Source organism: Astatotilapia calliptera, chromosome 16 (genome assembly GCF_900246225.1).
Source record: "Astatotilapia calliptera chromosome 16, fAstCal1.2, whole genome shotgun sequence".
Lineage (NCBI taxonomy): Eukaryota > Metazoa > Chordata > Actinopteri > Cichliformes > Cichlidae > Astatotilapia > Astatotilapia calliptera.
Window position 1 is genome coordinate 5,358,759 of NC_039317.1, and position 18,295 is coordinate 5,377,053.

General features: G+C 42.1%; 2 protein-coding genes across 7 annotated transcripts in view; both read right to left on the bottom strand.

The window, feature by feature from the left end:
- Nucleotides 1–160: 160 nt before the first annotated feature.
- cnot11 (CCR4-NOT transcription complex, subunit 11) lies at nucleotides 161–5,276 on the bottom strand. Of its 3 annotated transcripts, none has more exons than XM_026144783.1 (8): nucleotides 5,209–5,276; nucleotides 4,272–4,612; nucleotides 3,582–3,746; nucleotides 3,229–3,381; nucleotides 2,460–2,662; nucleotides 1,514–1,716; nucleotides 997–1,093; nucleotides 161–654 (listed from the first exon to the last, which is right to left on the bottom strand). In XM_026144783.1, the coding sequence occupies exons 2-8, from the start codon at nucleotides 4,588–4,590 to the stop codon at nucleotides 457–459; spliced, it is 1,338 nt and encodes a 445-aa protein (XP_026000568.1). In that variant the 5' UTR covers nucleotides 4,591–4,612; nucleotides 5,209–5,276; the 3' UTR covers nucleotides 161–456. The 3 variants fall into 3 exon arrangements, with proteins under 3 accessions (XP_026000568.1, XP_026000566.1, XP_026000567.1); XM_026144781.1 differs by having other exon boundaries at nucleotides 5,166–5,211; XM_026144782.1 differs by lacking the exon at nucleotides 5,209–5,276 and having other exon boundaries at nucleotides 4,272–5,159.
- Nucleotides 5,277–5,502: 226 nt separating this feature from the next.
- The window catches only part of LOC113007692 (abl interactor 2-like), a 36,029-nt gene continuing 23,236 nt past the window's right edge, over nucleotides 5,503–18,295 (bottom strand). For 2 of the 4 annotated variants that reach the window (XM_026144518.1, XM_026144516.1), the window contains 7 exons: nucleotides 14,156–14,308; nucleotides 10,402–10,526; nucleotides 9,817–10,137; nucleotides 9,433–9,597; nucleotides 9,269–9,349; nucleotides 8,931–9,113; nucleotides 5,503–8,514 (listed from right to left, as the gene is read on the bottom strand). In XM_026144518.1, coding sequence (XP_026000303.1) covers nucleotides 8,339–8,514; nucleotides 8,931–9,113; nucleotides 9,269–9,349; nucleotides 9,433–9,597; nucleotides 9,817–10,137; nucleotides 10,402–10,526; nucleotides 14,156–14,308 — 1,204 coding nt within the window. In that variant the 3' untranslated portion in view covers nucleotides 5,503–8,338. The remainder of the gene's footprint in view (nucleotides 8,515–8,930; nucleotides 9,114–9,268; nucleotides 9,350–9,432; nucleotides 9,598–9,816; nucleotides 10,138–10,401; nucleotides 10,527–14,155; nucleotides 14,309–18,295) is intronic. The other 2 variants (XM_026144520.1, XM_026144519.1) reach the window with 1 other exon arrangement.

Consider the following 18,295-nt stretch of genomic DNA (forward strand, 5'->3'; position numbering starts at 1 on the left):
ATTTAGAGTCTTTAAACTGTCTACAGGAAATACTGTGTCCGTCTGTATAAAAAGATTTGAGTGTCACAGCCATTCAAGTACTCACCATGGCAGGCAGGCAGCACAGGGGGATGTGAGTGACAAGAGAAATGTAACAATCCAAAAATACAACTACACCGAGTCAAATAAACGATCTCTTTAATGAAACAAACTCAGGAGGTTTCATTTTCCAAAGGGGAGAGCACTGGGAAAAAAGGAAATGCTGCTGTCCTTCAGGCAGACCTGGACTGTAGAAGATGAGCATATAGAGAAATGACTCAAATTTGAAGGACTTCATAACATATTTACAGTATTTCCTCTGAGCTGCACAGTCTTCTCCTTCTGTGATGTACAGGGACACTACGAGTGTGCATTAGAGCAAACCGTCCTCGTTTAGCCGCTGCTTCAGTCCCGCCCGTGTAGCATCTATGACGAGTATTATTTGGCAGGTTTGGCCTCAGTGGGGTTTTCTCCAGTGTCCAGAGTCTTGAGGAGGCGGAAGAGGCCGGCGGCCTCGCGGATGCGGCTGAACTCGATGCAGAAAGCCTGAACCTCGATGAAGAGGTCCTGAACATTGATAATCTTGTTCCGGATGAGCGACTGCAGGAAGACACAGACCAGACGGACCAGACGATTCTGGAAGAAAGAAAGTGTGATTAATACCTAATAACACCACACAAAGCATGGTCTCCAATTTACTGGAAAACACATTGAACCAGTTCAGAAGATTCTCATTCAGAGTGGGGTGAGCTGTGCGGTACAGCCCTGTCAACAAGTCTGAGCTATAGTCTGTGTCCTCAAGTCATTCTACTGTTTTATTAGTCTGTTATTTAGTACTTATTAGCAGGGGTGTGTGTGTTCAACATACTGACTTTCTGCTCCAAAACTTGAGGAGTTCTTTGTTCTTTTATGGATTTTTTTTTCAAGGATTATGATTAAATATGAAGAAGCATCACTACATTGCGTGTTGTACTCTACCTGCATGTATTTGTCTTTGATTTGCTCACAGGTGGAGATGCAGTTAGAGATGTAGAGGTGGATAAACTCAGGAGGCAAATCCACAGCTGTGGTCAACCTGCGGACAAAAACAAGCCCCAAAGAGTGACATTTCCACTTTTGACAATGAAACTTTTAACACCTCTTAAAACAGACCCAGTTTAGTCAGTCAGCTTCTGAATGAGTCATAGCGTGAGCCGAGTTTAGTTTAGAGACTAGAACTGGGCTTACTGACGAGAGGCCGCTTTACTCGAGTCACACATAGCGCAGATTAAAAAGCAACCAGTGACACAAACCCCACAAAACCTCGAAAATCTTTTGAAGACTGGATTAAAAAACAAACAAAACTTTATTTTTAGTTTGACTTTTCAAACCTCAGCACACTGACATCAGTGTTCTGATCATTGTCCTGGCTTTGGTTGTTTTGTCTTTTTTTTTTTTTTTCAGATCACACATTTGGCCTTTTTCTGTAAGCAGCTCCACGGCTCCGTGCCCCCACCTGTTGACGACCTCCATGGAGTGCAGCGACATGTCCATGTTGACCAGCACTGAGAAATATTCTGTGATCTGGCTGCTCTGCATCAGCTTTAGCAGCATCTCGATGGCCACCAGCGGGTTGTTCTCAACCAGGTCAGGCAGCTTCACCGGAGACAGACCGATGTGGTAAACCAGCTTCGGGTCCTTCTCCAGCTCAGCCAGCAGCTGCAGTGACAGAGCATGCAGGGAGTTACTGACAAGCAAAGATTTACACGCTGCATTTCAAATACACTGAAGGAGGAAAAAACTACAAATGATAAATATATTACCTCTGATAATGTAATAATATTAAAAGTTTAAACCATTACTGGCTCCACATCTGGAAACAAAGATTTTATGCTTTCTCTTGTAAACCCTCTCTTCATAATTCAGGGTCAACGGGGTGCTGGAGCCTAGCCCAGCTGTCCTGGGGTCAGAAGCGAGGTATGCTCTGGACAGATTGCTAGTTCACAGAGCTAATCCTCGGTAACAACAGACTGTATAACGAAGCTCTCTGGGTCTGGGAGTGATGGTAAGACAAAAGATGTTAAGTTTGGATGGTTAATTATAAATAATTACCATCTTGTATAAAGATGCATACTGTCCTCCAGTGTCTGGAGAAACAGAAATAAACTCCCACTATCAATCAGCTGTAAACTACCATTTTTATCCTCTGATTAATCCACATCATTCCATTTTATTCCTGTTGATTTCACATTCTGACTCTTTTCAAACCATGTTTTAATGTCTTGTCTTAATATATTTGTCTTGTGCTTTTCTCCTTTTGTGAAGTAGCAACTTTAACCCTGAAATTCCTCTCTGGGTTTATCTGGTTGCACTCCAAAGGCAGCTGGTGGCAGCACCATAGTTTCAGTTTAAATAGAATTGCAGTGCCTGACTTTAAGAGAAGCATTAAATGGCTGAGCCACCTGTGATTGCTGCTGTGCAGACAGCGGGCTCTTGAAGGCCTTGGACATGATGCGTTTGATCTCCACACCGGTGCTGTTCTTCACACACATGGAGCGATCCCACTGGATGCTGTGATCTGGCTCGGTGGGGTTCAGCCACGCCAGCTCGTCCTCACACACGTGGAGAGGAGGCGGCGGCCGGATGAACTCAGGGCGGAAGTGACCTGAGGATTAAACAACGATATTGAAACACTTGTGATAATCCTGTTCTGTTTCAGACGTAGCTTTATTCATGGGTGGCGGTCTACTCTAGTAACCATGGCTACATGTGTGCCAGCTTTAAAAGGTGATCTCGTGTTCAGAGAGCCAAGCATTGTGTCTCAGGATATGAACAGCAATGAACTGTAATATTGGGACACCACGGCAGAGAGCTGAAGCTCTGATGCACACACTAGTGAAACTACTCAGGTTCTTGTGTGACCATGCTGCTTCATCTGACTTATGGATGAACATAAGTCAGATGTGCACTTGACAGCTGAAAACCCACAAAACTGCCAGCAAAGCAAAACGTTCACTTGTTTTTCATCTGTGATCTCCTAATTCACACAGCTCCTGACTTGTAAGCTAGAAGTGAATAACACACACACACACACACACACACACACACACACACACACACACACACACACACACACACACACCTGAGGTGACCTGCTTTTAATGTTCTTGGTTTTCTGCATAACAAAAGCCTTTTTGAAAAATGAACAAACAAATCATCAATAACACTTACTTTCCAGGGGAGGGCGTGGGCCTGTGACCAGAGACTCGATGATCTGGTTGGCCACAGAGCTGTCGAATCCTGAGTTGGATGAGTCTGGGTCTGGATCATTGAGAATGCTTGGGAAACTGGCCTTACTCTGAGTGGGCAACTCTGACTGACGCTCTAAACAACAAAGAGACAGAAACAGTGAATTAAAACATAAAAGAAACAAAGTGCAAAGTAAACAAAGTAATCTGTGCAAAGAGATTAAAGAAGAAAAAAAATTGCCTTTTAAAACAAACCAGTATAAACAAGTGACAGTTTTGACCAGTCACACCTAGTCTTTCAGTCAGTAGATCATTTATGGGTGAGTGGGTACTGACCTGCCAACGCTAGCTGCAACCCGCTGATGTCTACAGACTGGGGCATGTTGCCAACATCCATGCAGGACACCTGTCTGGGTGTCTTTTTGAAGAGATCCCTGGGAGGTGCCAACATCAGTTGGGACAGGAAGAACTTCTCAGGTTGGGTGATGGGAGGCAGGAAGCCTGGACACCAAACACAGGAGACTTCATACACTTCATAATCCCTGATGCCCTCATTCATCATGTTACACAGTCACACTGAGACTGCCAGTGTAACTGGGTGTTGCACTGGCAGCAAGATCTGAGGGCAAATGTTTAACTGAACTGAACAAGTTTGTCTGAAATGAGAAACAGACTGTTTCTCATTTCAGACAAACAGATAGGGACAACATTACATAAGGCTGTGGTCCTTCAAAGCACAATCATGTGCCACAGAGACATCACTCGTTTGTGTCTAGACTCTAGAGTATAAGATGCCAAAAATCTTGATTGGTCATCACTGTTACAACACGAAGACTTAGACTCTTTAAAAAAAAAGCAAAAAAAAAGCACAACCCTCAAATATTGAGTTTAGCTTCAGAGAAAACCTCAACTTTGTATCAAAGCTTATTCGCTGCTGCTATATGTCCTGCTCGTTTAGGCCTGGCTGATTTCTTTCTCGGTGACATAAACAAAGTCAGGAAAAAGCATTTTCACACGGAGACCTACCGGACAGCACCTTCTCCTGTTCCTCTCCGGCAGGTGCGGGGTTCAGCAGGTGCGCGAAAACAGCGGCGAAAGGGTTAGCGGCCAGTGGCTCGGTGCGGTACATCTCCCACAGCAGGTAGAGGGCGATGAGCCGCTGCGAGGAGCTGGGCAGCAGGTCCGGTTGCTGCAGAAGCATCACCAACACCGAGCCGACCCTGAAGTGCTCCGCTTTCCCGAAGTAATGATGAAAGTGAGTGGAGAGGCTTTCGAAGGAGTTGGTGCAAGCCTCTTCCGAGATGATGCTCAGCAGGTTGGACAGTTCCTTCGGAGCGAGTGTCATGGTTTCCTCAACTGAATCTTTCCTGCTTGGGCGGAACCGTTATAAGACTATTTTTTTGTTTGTTTAAATAGCTAATATAGCAAATACAGCATCCTCGCAACGAACCGGGTGCGTTTAATTCATATTTGAAGAGCAAATCTGAAAAGCTACAGAATGAAAATGATCAAACGAGTTGTTAGCAAAAAGTTAGCTTAACTAGCATTGCGGCGCTAACTGACATAAAGCGGCATTTTCACAGTCGAATAATCCGCCCCACAAACTCCACTCTGCCCGGTGCTGAAACTGCATAACAGTCTTACAAAAACTAACAAAACATTAACCGATAGAAACATCCAAGTTTGTCCAGGTGTTTTCACGACTGTTGAGAGTCGGTGACCGACGTATTAGCAGTTTAAATTCACGACAGTACGTCGGTCATACCGAGCTGCATTACGGGTAATGTAGTTTCGTACAGTGGCGTTTCACTTCCCCCTTAAAATAAACTCGTTTAAGTAATCTATAGGAAAGCAGCAATTTTAGACTCGAAAAGCGTGAGGTGTCATCCAATAAAAGTCACTTTAAAAGCTACAGCTGACCATAAAATAGTGGTTTGACTAGATAAAGAGCTTCTTCCTTTACCGATCAGTCCTCGCGTTATCATTTCCGGCGTTTTGTCCTGTCGAAATAAAATGACAATTGTCGATACACTCTTAAAAGTGTTCTTTCATTGCGTTTCTTTTTTACCTTTAAGCAGGTTTGTGAAAAAAAAAATAATTATATATATATATAATTTTTTTTTAAATATTCTCAGTTCTTGTGAGCATACGCATTTAATTATTATTTCTTATCTTCACCTTTCAACAAAAAAAACTTAACTCTTCTGTACGCAGTTTCTACCGTCCAGTCTGATAAATACCCAACAGTAGTACATGCTTATTGTTAAGACATTTATTTAGTATTTTCACTTAAAGAACATTGTGCTTTCAGTCATGTTCACTTTGGAAAGGAGAAAGCTTCTCCTGAGGCCTGTTCTTTCAGGTAGATCCTGAAGAATGAGATGGGAGAAATAAAATGAAAGCGATGATCTAAAGAGAAACCAAAGGTCCTATAAGAAACTCAAAGGTGATGAGTGCAATTCAGCAGGGGCGTGTCCAGAATTTTTTCAGCTGATTGTAGGGTGTCTTACTTTCTCTTGTGGCCACGTGTAATGAAATTATTACTATCATAGGAGAGTCTTGCCAGGGGGGGCACTGGGGGTTACTCTTAAAATATTTTGTGAATCTCAACCCAGACTTGTCCTGTTTAGAGGTCAATGTCTGCACTGAGGGCAATGAAACAGATTCTTGATTTTCTTTTCTTTCTTTTTTTAAAGGCCTTGGAGAAGCTGTCCATAACATCTCACAGTTCATCTCATTTTTTAGTCCACACTTTAAAGGGATATTGCAGGCTAAACAAAAACCAGAGTGAGCCAAAGTTTGCAGCAGCTCAAACGATTTGCTGTCTACATTAAAGACATTCTGTCTGAAGGCTGGCGACCGTTGTGTTCACATATGAACTTACACTAGATTTATTTATTTTTTACCTTTTCAAAGAGGGTTGTGTGCTGCTTCACACTACACCTTCTGTTCTTTTTGTGCTCCTACAGAGAAGTGTGTAAATTTCTGATGATTTGTATTCATTTTAATTTGGACAACACTTTGCACTCAAACTTGAAAGTACATGGATATATGAATAAATACAATTATTGTTATCTGAAAATGTCAGCTTGGTATATAGGTATTAAAATAATTATTTGCAGCTACACAAGAGAGAATCTTTATCTTAAGAGCATCAAGAAAAAAAACGTTTTTTCCTTCAACTCAAACATCTATAGGGGAAAACTGTTTCTCATCTTATTTGTTATTTAATTTGGCATACTCTGGTTTCTGTGGTAAAACACCTCTTAAGTTACACTGTACATTAAGGACACACTGTTTTCAAGTCCAAAGTCACTTCAGTCAACAAGGGAACATTTGGTTCTTACTGGTTCTCACACACACGTGCACACAACTCTTCACACACACATATGGCACAAAAATATCCACCTTTTTCTGAGAGTCGGTCTTACGTCCAAGCACACAGGGCTTCAGTTAAAGGGCTATTACAAGCAAAAACTGCACAGAAACATCACAACCTCCAGCTGGTCAAACAGACATCATAAAGCAAGCTGGTGAAACTACAGGAAAAGAAAAAAGAAAAAACAGAATATGGCGAATAAAAATGTCTATTATATATCAGGCATGCAAGCAAACACACTGTAAACTTAAACAATAACAAACAAAAAAAACCAAAACAAAACTGATAACAGCTCCAGAATCTCCTCCTGGCGATTAGATCAGGTCCACTTTACTACACGACAACAAACCCACGATGAGGTCGGACACAGGAGAGCTTAGTTCTGCTGTCTGGTCTGACCTTGGCGATTGATCAGATCTCTTGTGGATTAGATAAAATGTTAGTTTAGTTACACACATACATTTATATCAGCCAGAACTGCCTTTGCAGCTTCATTCAACACAGAACTAACAAGAAAACTTCAGCTACCGGAAAACACACAGTTCCACTTGCAGACGTCACATCACAGCAGGATGTGGTGTGATGTTAAAGGAACTTTCTATGAGGACAGAAGCTCAGTTTTCACTGAATACTGTCCATGAAGAGAGCAGGATGGCATCCAATCAACTTGCAAAAAGGTCACTCACACAACTTCACTGAGTTTAGTGTCACTGAAGATCTTTGTGCTGTTCGCTTTGTTTAACATAAAAACCTTTCTGACCTGTAGTGTTTTCTTTTATCGTTTCCTTCATCTCAAGTTTATCCCCAAGACTCCTCCCTCAGAGAACTCCTTCTTTCACCTCATAAGGCTCTTAGGATTGTTTTTTTTTTTGTTTTTGGAGATTGGCACCATTAAAAGTCACGCAGGATTAGCTTTTAACAGTTCCACACTACAGTGTCCATTTGAATCAACATCACTGGCTTATGTCTAGATTTTCAGCTCTACTATTATAAGAATCACTCTGCTGTGATCATGTCTATGATTTATAACATTTAACCACACTTACATACTAAATGGTTTCACATCTGTATGAGAAATGGAAAAAAGTTCTGCACAACATGTGTTGCAAGAGAACAAATTTCTTATGTCAACATCTTAAAATCAATTTCTTGTGATTAAAAAAAACAAAATCAAATGTGTCCTACTCATGTCTTGATCTTCTGGGTGCAGTCATTTCTTTTGATTAGTAGGACTTAGATTATTAGGACAATTATCACTTCTGCAGCATACACACATTTGTATGACCGAGACACACCCTGAATGTGTGGCAACACCTGTACCATCAGGTCCCACTTAAACGTTCTTTTCTAAAATGTGTGTAGTCATTCTTCAGAGAAACAGAGCTGTTGTGTGGCTGGAAAGCACCGCATTTCATAATTTCTTTGAATTACACGGGGTTGAAAAGAAGATACCCAAAGAACTTTACTGACTTTTTACTTGCAGGTAGACAGGTCTCAGGTGTTTTTAAATGAATATCTCACACCTGAAACCCCTCTTAGTCCTAAAGCACTAAGGTAAAGCCTGTTATTGATTAAGTGGTCGTTTTGTTTTCACAAGCTCTGACTTTCTTGTGACCAATTAGTGTGAATTTAAGGAGACAAATGGCAACGTGGAACAGGGTCACATTTTCCCTTCTAGTTCTTGACCGCAGCTGTGATTACAGACACGTTTGGCTCAGTCAGCGTAGTGCATGATGGACTCTACGTAGTTTCCAGGGAAGAGACCGGTGGTCGAGTTCATCACTCCTTCAAACCACCCGTCCTCGTTCTTCTTGATGACGTATATGATCGCTCCTTCTTGGAACGACAGCTCGTCCTCCTTGTCGGCCGTGTAGTCGTAGATGGCCACCACTGGAGGGCGACAAACACACCAATATATGATTACTAAACAGCAGAAGGTTCAGTCATTTCACCAGAAGCAGTGCAGTAAATGTAATTGCATGCATTTCAGTTTTTACGCACAAATGGAAACTAAAAAACTGCTCACCCCTGTGATTAATGCAACAACTAATCCAATAATATCCAAAGCAATTAATGAGTATAAAAGACATCAATACCTGACTTAAGATTTTTGGGGGACTTTGGGAATTAGGTTTTCCGGGTAGACAACCTTAAATCCAAGTTGTGTTATTCTACCCGGAGACACAGTTTAAGGCTACATATATGAGCAACTAATTCAAGGAACACTGATGGAGTGATCTAACACAACCTCATAAACAATGCAAACTGCAAGTACTTTGTTGCCTCTGTGTATTTCTGTGGTGTACCTTTCTCTAAGTAGTTCCTGGGGGCCCACGGTGGGTCTTCTTCAGCATACGGGTCGTTATACTCCACTACTGCTGAGTCCTCCTCTTCATGCCCATCCTCAGCTGGCTGAGGAGTGGGCAGGGCCTCCTCGTGCGCTACTTGGTTCTCAGTGGCAGGCTGCGAGGGAGGGGGGGCGTCTGAAACTGGAGGTTGGGGATACTTTATACAAGCTGAACTGAATCTGGGCTTAAAAGCTGATGATGTCATCCGTTTTGACACACAGATGTTCAAGAGAAAAATGATGTGCAGAAACATTTCTCTGATAAATTACTGAAAAAGAATCCAGATTAATACTCACTGGACTCCTGAACTCGAGCTACAAACCCCATCAGAGGAAGCTGAGGGGTGAACTGGAGCAGGGAGGGGGGCGGGGGAGAGGCTGCAAGCACAAAAGACAAAACTTTTACCAAACTTTCTCAATGTGGGAGTGGAGTGACTGGTGGCTGCTTTTATACTGCATACCTGGGCTCTGGTTGTAGTAGGGACCGCCATTGACCTGATTCTGGGTTGTAATTGGCTGACCAGTCACCGATGGGGGGCGGCGGTAAGGCAGTGACCCCCCCACCTGTGGGGTTTGCTGTCGAGGCTGAGGCCGGTTCATACTGTAGAACTGAGGGACGATAGGGCCTGACCAGCAAAGAGGGGCAACGTTATAAACTCATATTTTCTTAATACACTGCGTATCAATCAATCAGTGATTCAATTCCATTTTAATTTTCTGTGTTAAACATGAAGGAAAGAGTTAAAGATTAGCTCCCCGGGGTGGGGATAAAATCCACAGAAACAGAGAGAAAAAAAGGAGGACTTGGTGATGTTTGGAGAGCAGAGGTGTCCCTGAAAACTCACCTTCAGTGGGTGATGAAGAAGAGGAGGAGGAGGAAAGTGGAGGGGGAGGGGCAGGGGGAAGCAGCTCCGATTGGACTTCGGATGTGCTTGTGGAAGATTTAGAGGGGGGGGAGGTGCCGGCGTTTGGCGCATTCGCTTGAGAGTTTGCTTGGGAAGGTGAGTTGGCATGTTGAGAAGGTGAGCTCGGCGGCAGAGGTGCGTTGGGTTGTGTTAAGGTTGTGGTGGAGGAGGAGGAGGAGAAAGAGGAAGGAGTTGGGGACGGGGAAGGGGAAGAGTTAGGGGCGGTAGAGGATGAGCTAGCAGGTCCGGCAGTCGGGGAAACTTCAGGCAGAAGAAAAGGAAGGATGGAAAGGAGGAAGGAGTTAGGAAATAAGGTTATAGGAGGGAGTGAGTGACAAAGCACAAACAGCAGGGGGAGCTGAATTTCAAGCACAGAAATTACACACAAAAATTAAGCTGTTTATATAGTTTATAACTTTAGAAGGACTTTAAAATATAAAATCTTAATAGTACAAAGAGTCCAGTTAGAATTGGAGGAATGGTGGGCAGGTGTGTAGCACAGACGTGTATATTTCTGTGTGTTACCCGGGAATGTGGAGGGTGGGGAGGGTGTGGGCACAGCAATGGGAATGCCCACGCTGCCGCTGCCGCTGTTCTCTCTACTGCTGCTCCGACTGCTGCTGCTGGGATGGCTGCCTCCACTGCTACCACTGCACACACACACACACACACACACACACACACAGAGTGGGGGAAGTCAGGGTCCTGCATAGGGATGTGTTCCACCTTGGATTCAGTTAGAAATGGGTAAAATACCAGAATCACTGAGCTGCAAGGCCAAGTAATCTCCTATCAAACCTTTATTTCATGACTCCTCTGATAAAAGCATTCAAGCTGAAAAAGCATTGAAATGAATGTCAAATGTCCCACCTCACCACCAGTACTACAGCAGGTTCTGTGACCAATAGGATAAGATTATCTATGGCACGCATGAAAACAAAACAGCAATTTCTCAAACAGGTCATAAAGCTCTTTGACTTGGCTCATGAAAGTCATAACCCCCCCACTAATTTTGGCTACACTTAAAGACGACCTATAAGGAGAGACTATAGCAAATGTACACCAAGTATGTCTTTAAACATTTATTGGTGTAAACTGTGTGATAGGACATTTCTCTCTCTGTGTGGAAAGCCCTACAAACATTCAGGTTTCGGTTTAAGGACTCCCTTTTAACAGGAAGAAAGCTCTGGCCGAACCAGGCCCAGGGAGGGGCAGCCAAGTGACAAGTTGGGGGGTGAGGGCAAAGAGAAGAGAGTGAGACAGGTCACAATTAAAATGACCAAAAGTCGTATTACCAGGATGCTTCAACAATGAAACAAAACAGTTTCAACTTTGAAATGAAATCAGCTTTTGATGAGAGAATAAATTGACACTACACAGATAAAAAGGAGTTGAGCTGTCTCCTGCACGATGGCAGCTGGGCACACATGGCCTGCAGCAAGCCTACATTTGGCTCAGCAGTGAATGCAGGAAACACATCGTCTAGATGAGTGATTTCCAAAGTCTGGCCTGTGATACGGTCACAAATGAGCCAGAAAGGAATAAAGGACAGAAATCATATTTACGTTATTTATTTTTAGTCATTTTTCAATTACCATTTTTTACATAGTTTTTTTGGTCTCTGTTCAGTTCCAAATCAGTTGTTGTGGGGCCAAAGCGTTACCTTAAATCTCAATAATTTACACTAAGCAGCTGCTTTTATTACCTTTAATTTTCCAGCCATTATAAATGCAAATAGCTAATATCAGCCCGCCAATGCCTCTGTCAGTGCGCCCCAGGGCAGCTGTGGCTACAACGTAGCTTGCCATCACCAGTGTGTGAATGTGTGTGTGAATGGGTGAATGACTGAATGTAGTGTAAAGCGCTTTGGGGTCCTATGGACTAGAAAAGCGCTATACAAATGCAGGCCATTTACCATTTACCAATAATAAAGGTCCAATATAGTTTCATATTCATATTATTTTTTCTACTTTATTCTTTCTTGCTTCCAGCCTTCGCCCTCTTACACTACGCCGTCTGGCCTGGCAAGTCATTTACAACACGAACGCTAATAAAGCAGCAAACAGGAGTCACATGGCATCAGCCTCTAACTGGATGTTTTGTACACGCTCGTCTTTGCTAATAAGAATTAATGAACTGAAACAAAAGATTTGATATGAGCTGATTTCTCAGCCTCACAACCTGGAACTGGATTTAATGAGCAGCAAGGCTGTTGAGTAATTCTGCTGTGAGGAACTTATTTTTTTGCTTTATAACATTGTTAATATCATGTTTACAAATAAAAAAGACCTCTGAACTTGGAGACCAAGAAAACTTGATGTGTAGTATTTCACCGTTTTCCAAAATTACACAATCAACAAAAAAAACAGCTCTATTTTTACACTCCAGAAAATGTAAACAATTTTAAAAAAAAAAGTGGATATGAAACGCTGACTGACTGCTTACTCAGTCATGATTTTTCAAAAGGCACAAAGAGAGCAACAGATAAAAGCAAACAAATATTAAAAGGCAAAGGCAGCAGGGGCAGAGGATGGCTCGCTGATGAAGATGAAAAGAAAAGTGCAAAGACAAGAAACAGCAGAGCAAACAGCAGCAGAATGAGAGAGAGCTAACATCATCACAGGAGCAATGAAACCATAAACACAGCACATGCAATCTGATCAGTTTTAGAGTGACTGAGTTGAAGGTGGTGACTGGATGGGAAGGACTTGAGAATAGTTTGAGGCAGAGCTGTGATTGGACAAAACAGGGCTCTAAATAATCTATACTTTTGTTTATTCATTTTTAAAATGCTACATCAGCGCTGCACAATTACTGCAAAGGGTGCCTTTTAGAGCAACCACAGACAGCATAACAAGAACGTAAATTCTGGGTCTAAAAAAGTGAACCTGCATTCTTTTTACAGAGGGAAACTCTTGTGTTTGCAGAAAGCATACTGGTTGTACAGAAATCTACAAGAAAACCACCATACATCTCTATTGCTCTGTGGCTCAATGACTAGTTCATGATGAAACTCTTTTTGTAACATTTATGACTTTTCCAAGTGTCAGAAAAGAGGATTATGTTCATTGGCTACGCACCTGTCAATCACGTTATTGGAAAGTGAGAGTCTGGTCCAGCCCTTAACTGGTCATACTTTTTTATCACATATGAAGAGTATGAAGAGTATAAAACACACAGATGGCTAAAATGCTACCAGGAGCCTGAAAGGTGGTGACATGGTGGCTACGTCCATCTTTTATGCTGTCTGTGAGATTAACATGTAAACACTGTCAAAGACTTAAACATTTATTTGCGAATGCAAAATTCAAAGCTCTGCTTTCAAAGTATTTGCCTCTCTCTCCCATCCAGGACACCAACAGCTACATAAACTGCAGAGGAGACAAAAGAAAACTACAAGCTGAAAATGAATGAAAGAATAAAATCAGTTAGTTGATGCTGTGAGGGTGTAAACAGAAAGTTAGTTCTGTGAGTCCTCTGTGTTCTCTCAGCAGTAACACTAACACGTATGATTAGGTTAATAAAATAACTACATAAAATTCTTTTAGCAATGAACAGTGTATTTGAAATGAACCATAACAAGCATGTACTCCCTGAGCGTGATTGCTGAGCAAATCCACAGAGGAAACACTGGACAGCAGCAGAGAAGCCAGAGCAGGTGAACGATTACAGAGGCCTAGAGGAACGTGACCACTTTTGTACAAGACTGTATTTCTGCAGTGCCGCATGAAATATGCATTTGTTTGTCAGTATCTGGAGCGACGTTTTATAGCAGATTTCATTAGATGTTCAGATTTAAGCTTCTAACGTTGATCAAGACTTTTTAAAGGCCAATTCTTTGATTTTGTGGCTGTACGGCTATAGCTGTAGTGTGATATTGAAATCTTTCTCCCTGTATTTTATTTTGTTGATGAAGTTAAAAGCTGGGAATGTTTTCTGCAGGATACATTTTGTCTTGAACTGAAAAATGACTCTCCAGGTGTTCTGAAATATGTTTAGTCACCGTGCAAGCCAATTAGATCAGCTGTAAATGACCAAGAATGGAAGCATGAACTAAAACACACTGCGTGAGGATGAGAGAGAAAACAATCTCTCCTTTAGCTTTTTAAGCAGGCTGAAATGAAAAATATGTCTAAACAAAAAAACAACAACAAAAAACCCAGCAGTGATTTTAAAGTTTTTCAAAGTTTTATCAGAGATGCAAAAGAATTTCAGCAGGGAAAAGGAAAAGCTCTGAATCCCATTCTGGCAGGCCACGTTTACCCACTGACCCGGCTACCTGTATGTTCGGGGTCGATGGTTGAGGGTAGCGGTGCGGGCCGGACTTGGAAGCTGTCCCCCTGCCATATTGTTTCTGGTAGGGCTGGAGACATAATCATTGGGTACAACAGGGGGGCGCACAGGCTCCAGTGTCCTGTAGGGGGAGTTCTTCCTGTACATGCAAAACGTAAGGGTGAAGACAGGGTTAATGGGGAGACAAACTTGATTCTGGCGACAAAGGATCGCTCCTGAAAGTAACATTAAATAGCCACAAGCACACTTAAAGCATCAGTATTGATATGCAAGTACACCTTAATTCTGCAAGTGAGCTAGCTATAGCCTCCTTCCTGCTGTGGAACAAAAAGAATAAAATCGGTAAAGGTCATGTTCAAAGGCCAGTGTGTATTTTTAGAGAAATAAAATTCCTCCCACGTCACAGAGCTGTATGTAGAGAATAAGGACGAGTGAACGCCAACAGAGGAAAACAAAAAACTGACCAAAATCAGAGTGAAGCAATGGATCAGCACAATAAATGTCACTTACTGCATACACATAACACAAAGCAGGCACAGTGTCCACCTGGTTAACTCCTCCTCACGAATAATTACACAGTTACATCCAATATTTCAACAACCTATGAGTCATGTAATGCACCAGCAGTTATCACTGTAAGCAAAGAAAAAGACTGCATGATTTCCAAGCAGATTTACAGCCATTTATTTGGACTTTCTATTGGGGTTTCCCATTTATCCCATCTAGTCTGTCTGCAAAGGATTCTGTTATTTCACCAAGTTTAAAGCACGCAGTGTTAATCCAATCCGATTAACACTGGTGCTAAAGAAAGAACAGTCAAACTTAGACGGTGAAAACTCTCTGAATCGTCTGGGTTGTTATTTATGTGAGTGTGAGTCGTCAGAAGGCCTGTTGATTACAGCATTACGCCAGCTCACTGCTGTGATTTGTTCCTCGTCTCTCCACGCATGTTTGTGTTAGAGTGTGTGTGTGTGTTAGAGTGTGTGTGTGTACAGACATTTGGCTTGTGCACCAAAGCTCCAGTCAACTCAAAGTTCCAGCCAAGTGCTGAGCTGCTTCTGCTCCCTCATCCTTAGGGAACGCAAACACTTTCTCATCTTATTTGTTGTCATACTGCACCAAATGTCAGACTTGTGGACGTTAGGTTTAAAAAGTAGAATTATTTAAATAACAGAGAACTAGACAACTACCTATTCCTAACTTCGGTGTTGCTTATGAAATGAGACTGCAGTAGCGCAACATTGTAAGACTGTGTTGCATTACGGGTTGTTTGCAGTCTTGTGATAATCTTTGGCTAGTCAGGGCTCTTTCAGCAGGGAAAAAATCCTGCCGTGCTGTTCAACATGGTACAACAGGTGGCTGATCAGCAGGTTACAGGAAATAGGAAGCAACGCAGCAGACAACACAGACTGAATGAGGCCACCTATCAGCCTACCTGCTGCACACAGACAATCAAAGTATTGCAATAAATATTGTAATAAGGTAATGCAGCAGCACGTAAGTTAGCTCCTCTAACCGGAGTCACTGACCTGGAGCTCTTAGGTTTGTTATTGCTGTTGGTGCCTTTTGGAGCATTTTCATGGAATTTACCCACCATTATCACTTAGTAACTGATGTGGACATTCCAAGAAGCTTGTGGTTCTCTTTTGGTGAATTCGATTTTACATGGCTGTAGCTTCCAAAAGTGAAGCCAGTAAATACATAAATACAAACCTGCATCCCTTTTTTTGGCCACCAGCGGATGATACCTGTGGTTAGAAAAAGGCTAACGGTCCTATAGAAGTCCGTGGAGAAATCAACCAAAAGAGGTTTAGAAAGTAGGATTATCCAGGAAATACTTATTGGTTAGCAACATGTGACTGACAACTCGTTAGCCAGTTAGTGTGTGGTTTCCTGTTAACATCCACACCTTGGTTGTCAAGTATCACAATACCAAGCGGGTGACGTCAGGTCAAGATGCTCATGTGAATCTCATAGTTGCTACAGCCGTCTTTTATACTGTCTCTGGCTGTATTCACAATGCTGCCTAGCGTTAGCTACTAATTAGCTAGTAAGCACTCCATCCTTTTAATCCAAATACAAGAACTTCTGGCTCAGAAGTACCAGCATGGTGGAAGGTCCAAACTCTTACGCTAAAGCCTCAAAATGTTGGGTCAAAATCGACAGCCAACATAACAGTGGTTACATCCATCTTTTATATTGTCTATGGTATATAGACTTATGTGTATTGTGCTAGCTAATTCAGCACACCTAAGCAGCATGGAAAGTGATAGGAAGACAGCATCTGCGGACTGTTCAAGACCCAATATTTACTCAAGAAAGCTGGACCCAGAGAAAGTAAGACAACGGGAATAAATAAGGAATAAGGAATGAGAAAGTTAAAAAAAAAAGAGAGGAAGGAGTGAAATCGAGATGAAGATAAGGAGATAAGGAGAGAGAAAGAATGAGGGCTACAGCTGGGTGACCTAGATGTTTGAGGGGAGAGAACACAACAAGCTTTCACAACGCATGACGTTATTCCTCTGAGCACTGCATTTTACCGTGTGTGTGTGTGTGTGTGTGTGTCATTCCCTTCTGCCGGGTCAAATCTGTAATAAGCTTGCAGCAGGACGCTCCATCCTTCCACAAGACACAAACACACACAATCTGCAGCAGTTTCACACATGCACACGACTTATCTCAAAATCAGTTCAGAAAACAACACATCTGTGAGAGCAGATTTATCTTATCAGTCCATTTATATTGAAATTGGGATGCTGTGTAAAAACCACAAATAATCAGAAAGCAGCAATCTGCAAATTTCAAACCAATATTTTATTCACAACGGAGCATATGAAGGAGATTTTACCATTTCATGAAAAATATGGAATCACTAAATATGTCTCCAAACATTGGGGTGGGGGTGAGGGGGCATTAAAGGTATCATTTACTTTTCCAAGTTAGTGGCATTAGAAGGAAAAACAGGAGGAATATTTTTCAACTAATTAGGTTAATTGGCAACAGGTCAATAATATACTTGGGAATAAAAGACGGGCAGAGGTTAGTATTTCGAAATAATCTTCTTCAATGTAAAATTACAAAGACTTGAGTATTTCATCATTTACAGCAGCGGTCCCCAACCCCCGGGCCTCGGACCGGTACCGGTCCGTGAGTCGTTTGGTACCGGGCCGCGAGAGTTGAGGCTCAGGTGTGAAATGTATAGTTTTCAGGGTTTTTATCGGTTCTCAGTGTTATTTTGTTATCGTTTTTATCGTTAACTCTGTCTTCCTGGGTCTTTTCACGTGTGTTATGAATAAATCTTCTTTTTTCAGACAAGAATGGGACAACAGCTGGTCTCCTCAGTTCCCAGATGTTTACAGACTGTTGAGGTTGCTACACAATGAAAACAAGTAAACATGGTCCCGTCCCAACTTTTTTCCAAAATGAGCTAAAAAGGCCCAGCAGCGTCTCCACTTTCTGAGAGTGCTCAGGAGGAACAACCTGGAGGAGAGGCTGCTGGTGACATTTTACAGAGCCACCATAGAGAGCATCCTAACGTACGGCATAACAACATGGTATGCAGGGTGCTCAGCTGCAGACAGGAAAGTACTGCAGAGGGTCATCAACACAGCCCAGAAGATCACTGGCTGCTCTCTGCCCAGCCTGGAGGTCACTGCAAACTCTCGGTACCTCAGCAGAGCTGGCAATATCATCAAGGACCACTCTCACCCCAGCAACCAACTGTTTGAACTATTACTGTCAGGCCGACGGTACAGGTCACATAAAACCAGGACAAACAGATTCAGGGATAGCTTCTTTCCCAGAGCTATCACCGTAGTAAATAAGCACAAAAACAATTGAACCTATTCCATACCGTCACTGTCATTATATTATGCTGCTATTCATACTGTCATTATATTAATGCTGCTATCCTGTATATATTGTACATACTATTGTTTGAGTACTTACGATTGTTTTTTTGTACTTTTTATATTTTACATTTATATTTATTATTGAAACTTGCACCAAGGGAGTGGCTCTCCAATTTCGTTGTACTCTGTACAATGACAATAAAGGCTATTCTATTCTAATATTTTTCATGAAATAGAAAATGGTCACAGTTTAAACATCTGCTATGTTTTATATG

Coding starts and splice junctions, on each gene's coding strand:
- cnot11 (XM_026144783.1), bottom strand. CDS start 4,590: ATGACACTCGCTCCGAAGGAACTGTCCAACCTGCTGAGCATCATCTCG. Junction 3,382..3,581: donor GTTGCAGCTAGCGTTGGCAG/GTCAGTACCCAC, acceptor TTTGTTGTTTAG/AGCGTCAGTCAGAGTTGCCC. Junction 2,663..3,228: donor CCCACGCCCTCCCCTGGAAA/GTAAGTGTTATT, acceptor TTTAATCCTCAG/GTCACTTCCGCCCTGAGTTC.